At 42.6% G+C, this 7,633-nt stretch overlaps 1 protein-coding gene across 1 annotated transcript in view; it reads left to right on the top strand.

The window, feature by feature from the left end:
* The window catches only part of LOC103154513 (protein LAP2), a 68,714-nt gene that overhangs the window by 57,565 nt on the left and 3,516 nt on the right, over window positions 1-7,633 (top strand). The window contains exons 17-24 of the mRNA XM_016662743.1: window positions 637-816; window positions 909-1,023; window positions 1,570-1,744; window positions 1,835-3,257; window positions 4,287-4,430; window positions 5,871-5,927; window positions 6,083-6,250; window positions 7,293-7,385. Coding sequence (XP_016518229.1) covers window positions 637-816; window positions 909-1,023; window positions 1,570-1,744; window positions 1,835-3,257; window positions 4,287-4,430; window positions 5,871-5,927; window positions 6,083-6,250; window positions 7,293-7,385 — 2,355 coding nt within the window. The remainder of the gene's footprint in view (window positions 1-636; window positions 817-908; window positions 1,024-1,569; window positions 1,745-1,834; window positions 3,258-4,286; window positions 4,431-5,870; window positions 5,928-6,082; window positions 6,251-7,292; window positions 7,386-7,633) is intronic.

The raw sequence follows: 7,633 nt of genomic DNA, 5'->3' as shown, positions 1-7,633 counted from the left end.
GGGTTCGATCGAACCCAGGTTAAGAACCACTGGTTTAGTAGTTGATTAATCATTAACTCAAGTACACAGACTCAAAAAAAAAACAATATTTGCTGAAAGAACAACATATTCAGAGCAGCAATTCAGCCAAAACGGTGTAAAAAATAAAAATACAAATTTTGCATTTAAGATAAAAAAAAGAACTTCTGTAAAAACTAAATTTCCCGTTAAGCACTTTTTGATATTCAATTCCATGATTAAGCCAAAAAAATAAATCTAGAGATTAGCCTTACATTGTACTGATGTTAAGTCAAGCAGGAAGGTGCTGAGTTTTTCACATGTGGTTTGAAGTATTTTTATTATTTTTTTCAGCTGCATGGGCATTTTTTGCTACAGATGATCAAGCACTCACTAAAGGAATACAATAACATGCTCAGTTTATTTGAAAAATGTATTTAAGTATATATTTGTATTTTTTAATGTACTTCTAATATCATAGAAAAAACGTTTAAGTGGTTAAATGAAAAATCTGCAGAATGTGTCCATTTTTAAACTCTGATTAAAATTCAAAATAATCAATTATTCAAATAATCTTTAGTTGCTGCCCTAATGTAAATGAAAACGTTCAATCTATAATCAATCTATTTTGTTCCACAGGTGATCGAAGGCCCCTTTCCCAACGGTGTGGCATCAGACGTTGACGCTCCGGTCTCTTCCACTTGTCCCCAAAGTTCTTCTGCAACTGAATCCAGAGAAACGTCCGAGCCCTTCAGCTCCCAGAATATTCCCCTCAAATCTTCCGAAGGTTCAATGATGAACCACGAGGACACACTGGAGGTGGTCACTCAGTTTTCTCCCTTTTTCAAAAAAGAAAAAGAAAATTTGAAGAAAAGATCCAGCTGTTTAAAAGGACCTGTCTTCATTTTTAGGACACCGAGGAGCTTTCAGAGGAAGAGGAGATGAAAATAGCAGAGATGAGACCCCCACTTATTGAGATTTCAATCAATCAGCCTAAAGTAGTGACTTTAAGTAAGGATAAAAAAGGTAAACCCTAAAATTTAATTTCAGATGTTAAGAATTTTTTTTTTTTCCAGTGGTGCTGAAAGGCTGGCCGATAAATCGATTTCTATCAATTAATCAAATTATGGGTTTTTGAAGATTTAATTTTCGGACAATTGAATCGCAGTATTAACTTCTTGGGTTTCCATGGTTCAGACTGATGTCAGCAGCCAGCTAGTTTTTTATTTAGTAGAAAGAACTACACAAACTGAGCTGCTCACATAAAGGTCCTGATGATTTCTTTTCTTAATACATTTTTTCCTGGTGAAATGACATCCTTTTTCTGCTAATATTATGACTACATTCTTATAATGAAACAGAAATTCTTGTAGCCTGGCCCTAATACTTTGTGGTAAATCACACAGAAGAAATGATGGAAATAAAATCCCCATTTTGAAAGTATTTTCTGTAATTTCTTCTTTAGAAAAGAAAGCGAGCAAAAAAAATTGATTCATATCTGGTATAAAAAAAATTGGAGACATATCTTCCAGACATAAGTACCTTTATAAAAGTGATATCTCTGTTCAATAGATGATGCTGATTCTTTGCTGGACGACGCCGTAGCCAACAGCAACCAGAACAACAGCAACTGCTCGTCGCCATCGCGGATGTCTGACTCTGTGTCTTTAACCACCGACAGCAGTCAGGACAACTCTCTGTGCACGCCAGAGAGGGAGTCCAAGATGCCTTTCCTTCCAAAAAGCAGGTAAGCTCCCTTCTTCTGAGCTTAGCCATCATCCTGCCGTTTCCACACAGTCTGATTCTGTGTTTCTCTCTCGGCGATAAATATTACTAGACAAGACGACGAGAATATGAACCAGCCAAAAGACACCACCCCTCTCCTCCACAATGGCAATGGCTCAGAACCGTCAATCCAGACCCTGTTAAAAACCCAGCAGACCCCACCGGAGTACGACCTGTCGATGGAAGCCTTCATTGAGAAGGGGATCACCAACGGAATGGGGGACGCCTACACCAAGTGGGACCAGATCAATATGAACGTGACCAAGCTGCCGCCGTACCACGCCCCGCAGTTCAGCGAGCTGGACAAAGCAAAGAACGGCTCGGTCAATGACTGCAACGACTTCCAGAACGGGAACCAGCAGGGGAGCGACTGCATCAACAGCCTGGTGAACAGAAGCCAAGGGACGAGAGCGGAGATGTCCGCCTCGACGGGTGTGGCCGCCAGCAGCGACATGTCGTTGTCTCGCAGCACTGAGGAGCTGTCTCCGGAAAAAAGATGCCCGCTGCCGCCGCAAGTGACAAAATCCCACAGCGTCAGCAACATAGAAGCGGGTGGGATGAAGCTGTACTCGTTCGATGGGGACGACGAGGCTGCCGCAGCAGTGGCGGGTAGAATAGTCCCAGGGCCGGGAGCTCAGGGTCAGAACATCGTCCGGAGCAAATCGGCCAGTCAGTTACTCAACGACCAGAATCTGCAGGTCTACCCCGGCTCTTTATCGTCTTCCTCAGACCTGCTGTCGTCCTCTAACCCTCCGGTCAGCACCAGCAGATATCCGGGTTCGTCCAGCATGAGCATGGGAGTCCCTCCCCCTCAGTATAACATCCAGTACGCGAGCAGCGCCGTGCCTAAAGACGGCCTCTGGGCTCAACGGGACCACCAAGGCTACCTCCCGCCTCATCCACACTCCCTCGCCAACACCAACTACTCAAACCGTAACCAGGCACCTCCGTATACTCTACAGCCCCAGCAGAGGGGCGTCCCTATGGCCCCCATGGGAGACTGGACCAAAGAGAGGCTTCATTCTGCCAGTGGGCCGCCTCGAAGCAGCACTCTGCAGCGGCAAGGCAGCTCCGCCTCCTCAGTCTCCATTGGCGACCCAAGGCGCGTCCAAGCTCCCGAGGGGGAGTACATGACCTACAGGGACATCCACACCCTCGCCAGGGGGCCACTGGCAATGAGCCAGGCCATGCAGAGGCCCTTCTCCGCTCGCACTTACAGCATCGACACACCCATCACTTCCAGGCCCGTTGCCGCCAGGCCCCAGCCCCACGAGCTTCCAGAAAGGACCATGTCCGTTAGTGATTTCAGCTACCAGCAAAGCAGCCCCAGCAAGAGGCCCAACACCAGGGTGAAGTCTGAGCACTCGCTTCTCGACGGGCCGGGTCAGGTGTCGGGAGGGATGGGACCAGGGAGGGTGCCAACTGACTGGAGGGACCAAGTGATGCGGCACATTGAAGCCAAGAAAATGGAGAAGGTAAAAAAGAAAAGTGCTGATGTGACCAAAATATTTCAGTGTTTCAACGTTTGTTTTTCTAACTGAATAAATAGTTTTGTTTAAACTAGAGGTTTATGTTCTTCACACCAACTCTACAGCCTATTCAGATACATCAGGGTGTCTATGCCTCCTTTAAAAGTCGTGTCTAAAAGATTAAGGCCTTAAAATGATTCACTTTAAAAACTAAGTTGGCCTCTAATTTGTTAATCACATGTCTTTAAATATTCCAGTCAAGACAAAATTGATCTCGCATTGTTTTTTTCTCACTGGATTTTTCTGCCAAGAAAAGGTTTGAGTCGCACTCTGACGTCTCCATTGCGTTGCGGTTCCTGTTAACTCACTGCTAACATACACTTGCTAGCTAGCTAGCTTTTTTGAGTCTATCATGGATAAGTGCAAATTTATTGCCAGTAGTCTAGACAAAGTTTGTACATTTCTGCGGAAATACAATTGTCTTTAAAATGTCTTAAAAGTCTTAAATTTGAGTTGCAGACTGTCAACAGTATTATACTCTTTTGCACCACAGACAAATGCATCTGCATCTTCCCACATCAAGCTCTAAATCACATGAATTTTGTTTTTAAAGTCTTTTTATGCCAGAGAAAGGCCCAGAGTGATCCGAGTTTGGTTCTGCCCTGCCCCCACTTGTTGCTGGTCAGCAGCGTGAAACACAAGTTCCTAGATTTTGACACTAGAAGCACATATGTAACTGTTTGGAAATATTTATTTAATGCAAAACAAAAAAGTTTTGCATCTTCTGTGAGGTTTGAAGCAAGCCATGGAACAATGAGAGTACTTTTTTTTTTTTTAATTAAAGCATTTTTATTAAATAGCCGTTTAACAAATAGTTTTACCAGAGGCTACTAACCCATCAGTAGAACTCCTCTGATTCACTGCATGCTGATTTTTACTGTATCTGTCCATGTTTTTATCTTTTTGTTTATCTGTCACTCATTTGGTGGATTGCATGGCTACCTTCCGACATGTCGGCTGCTTCCTTGTCGTCAGAATGCGCTGTCTCGCTCCTATAATTTCAATACTTCTCCGCTGAGCTGGTCTCACTACGGCAGCTGTAGGGATATGCATGCCAGCCAAGGGGGCATGGCCTTTAGCGGAGCTGACCGACAGCCCTATGGAGCCCTGAGCTTCCGTGTGAGTACTGTGAACTTGTAGCCAGCGCCAGCAGCTCAAGCTCCAGCTCCTGCTAGTTTCACATCATTTTCAAAAGTAAAGGAAATGTCTGTTTCCTTGTACACCAGATGTTGAGAAGTAATCAGACCCTGAGAAGCTATCTTTGGCTTGTTCTTTTATAGAAAACCAGAGTTTACTGTTTCTCAACATCTGATTTCCTGTTACTAAAATTCATGTGTGGTGATTGATTTCAGTGAAAACTGGACAGATTCCAGTTTCATGTTCCCTGTGATCATTAGGGGAGCAGCTTTTTAACAGGGGCCTTGTTTTTGTTTTGTTTTTTTAATATAGAAAATAAACCAGTAGATAATTAAATCCAGTAGAAAGCTTAAATGTTTCTAAAGCTAATCTTATTTAGCCATCATTGTTATGTAAGCCGAACATCAGACTGGACTTGGAATGCAAACGATTGATCGATGTACGATTAATCGCAAATTAATTGTTTATTAAATTAAAATGAGTTCCTATCAAGTAACTAACAACACGTCCACTGAGGTCTTCTTTTAGTCTTGTAGTTTGGCCACCATCCAGCAGAAACATCCTAAAGCAGAGCCGGTTGATAGAGAAACAAAGATGGCGGCACCATACCAGAGAAACGCTCGAAACAGGGTCCAGTGTGGGATAGAAAATGCACTTTATGTGGTTCTGTTTTGAAACACAAACACTTGTCTGGAGGAAACTCAGATTTTTAAGAAAATGGCAGCTTATCGATGGGTAACATCAATAAGCTCAATCAACTTTAGATCATTAATCGATACTTTTCATCCCCTAAGTGGGATAAAAGAGCCCCTTTTAAATATGCTGTGCTCTTTAATGTAAAAAAACCCTCAAAAACATCCCAGTATTCCTCACCATCTCACCTCGAATAATTCGTCTTGTGATTGTGACGGCTGTCTGAACCATGATGTCTCCTCCTCTAACTGCATTTGTAACGTTTAATTTTGCTCATCCGTCATCTTCACTCCAACCTCTGATCACATCAGCCTGACTTCGTAACCTCCCACTTCATGTGTGGACTTAAAAATATGTTGATGAAAGGTAAGATGGCCAAAGTGTGTGTGTTAAGGACGTAGACGTGGGAATTGGCATAGATGGAGAGTTTTGATCCTGTTTAATCCATGTGTGTCGTGTAACTTCTATTCCTGTAAACTTAACCACAGTCCACTTAGTTCTTGATTTGAGCAAATCACAATTTAATGTTTCCCCATTAAAAAGAAACTGATATGCTTTTTCCTTGTTCCTCTTATGTCAAATTAAAGTCTTGCTTTTGATGTCAACACAAGGCAAACTATATGTCCCTGTCGTCCTTTTGATGTCCCATGCATATTGATTGAAAAGGTACCAAGTAGATGTTCGGCGTGTGTCATTTCAGTGCAATAATTATCCACATTTTCCTTTCAGGATGATGTTTTTGTAACCCAAGGGCCACAAAGCTACACCATGGACCCCCACAGAAAAGTAGGTGTAATTCAAGTCATCCAGTAAAGAAAAACCTAAATTTGTCAAAACTTCTGGTTTCAACTTGATTTTTACCTGTCAATATTTAGCAAAGCACTGAGCTTGCACACATGTGCCGAGCAGTCTGTTTATCAGTGTGTGTTTCTGTCGCCTAGGTGCCTTTGATGAATGGTCAGATGGGCCCTTCTGTTCGTCCTCAGATGAGCCAGACCTCAATGGCTCGTCACCCTTCCAGAGAGCAGCTCATCGATTATCTGATGCTCAAAGTCTCCCAGCAGCCCCACGGGCCTCCGCGCATTCCTCACGACACGATACAGCAAGAGGTGAGGTCGTCGGTTTCTCTTGTAAAACTAAAATGAAACTTTAGCTTTTTCTTTTTTTTTTCTCGCTACTATTACAATCGCTTGTTTAAGTCTGCAGGTGTTGCTAGCAGATGTTATTTTTAGTCAGTAATGGGTGTTTCACATTATTAATACCCTTTTAACTTTTCGTATTTGGTCCTTTAAAAAGAATGCAAATGTCTTCTGAAGTCACCCAGTTGGTAAACGGAGTATGCCTGTGTGTAATTTAATCTCAGTATAAATAGAAATGATGTACATAGGTGTCAGGGTATTTTTAAAGAACATAAGCAAATAAACTGCATCACAAAGACCAAAAGATGCGGATGGCCTTTCAGCGAAGTAGCGAGTAGAAAGCCATAAGAAATTCTGTTATCAGTTTGCCACAAGCCGTGTAGACGAAGAAGGTCCGCGGCACATCGCCCTAAACATGCCACCCCCACAGTAAAACCAGTGGTGCCAGCATCGTGCCTTGTGGGACACCTTTTCCTCAGAGTTGAAAGAACATGGATCCTGTTACATAAGAACAGGACGATTGTGGAAGAAAACCTGTTAAGAGGCTGAAAAAGACTTGAAACTGAATCAGATGTTCACCTTTTCTTTTCTCCCAGCTTTTTCTTTTTCCAACAGTTTCTTCCACTCCATAAAAGACTCAAACTCTTAAAGTACTTATTTTATTTTCTCTCTCACTCAGCTGCATAGATCAATGCTAGGATTAAGTCTGAAGTTCAAGGGGAGAAACTTACAAGGCGTCATGTTTCTGGGCATTTACTTCAAACCTTCCCATCAAGAAGAAATCTGTCCACACAGAGGCTTTGCAAATCTCTCCCTAGATTTATCTCTCCCGTTTATCCAACATAATCACTGTTCCTGTCTTTCTAATGAACCATTGTGAGTTAGTTTGACATTGTTTTCTTTAGAGTCCTGCTGTTTTTGCTTCTGGTGTGTATTAATGAAAGAGAAATGTGTAACTGACGGGGAGTGAAGTGAAACAGTAGCTTATCAAAAGTGTGTGGGTGTGTTTCAGATCCGTGTGAAAGTAGAGAAGAATCCAGAGCTGGGTTTCAGCATATCGGGCGGAGTGGGAGGCCGGGGAAACCCCTTCCGTCCTGAGGATAATGTAAGCTTACACCTTTCATCTTCTAGTCTTTCTTTTTGCTCTTAAGGACATTCTGTGCCCCGGGTGCCTACAGAGTCTGGAAAAGTTTGGAATTTGATTTTAAGTACTCTTCAAGATCTAAACAAGTATCTGTCCATCCCTTCCTGCATTAGTTGTCCGTATGTCCGTCCATGAATTTATCCATCCGTGCGTCGCTCCATTCATCTATTTCTCTATCAGGGCTGAAACTAACGATTAATCAGAAAATG

The sequence above is a fragment of the Poecilia formosa genome, unplaced genomic scaffold (genome assembly GCF_000485575.1).
Source record: "Poecilia formosa unplaced genomic scaffold, Poecilia_formosa-5.1.2 Scaffold389, whole genome shotgun sequence".
NCBI lineage: Eukaryota > Metazoa > Chordata > Actinopteri > Cyprinodontiformes > Poeciliidae > Poecilia > Poecilia formosa.
This window is presented reverse-complemented; position numbering and strand designations above follow the sequence as displayed.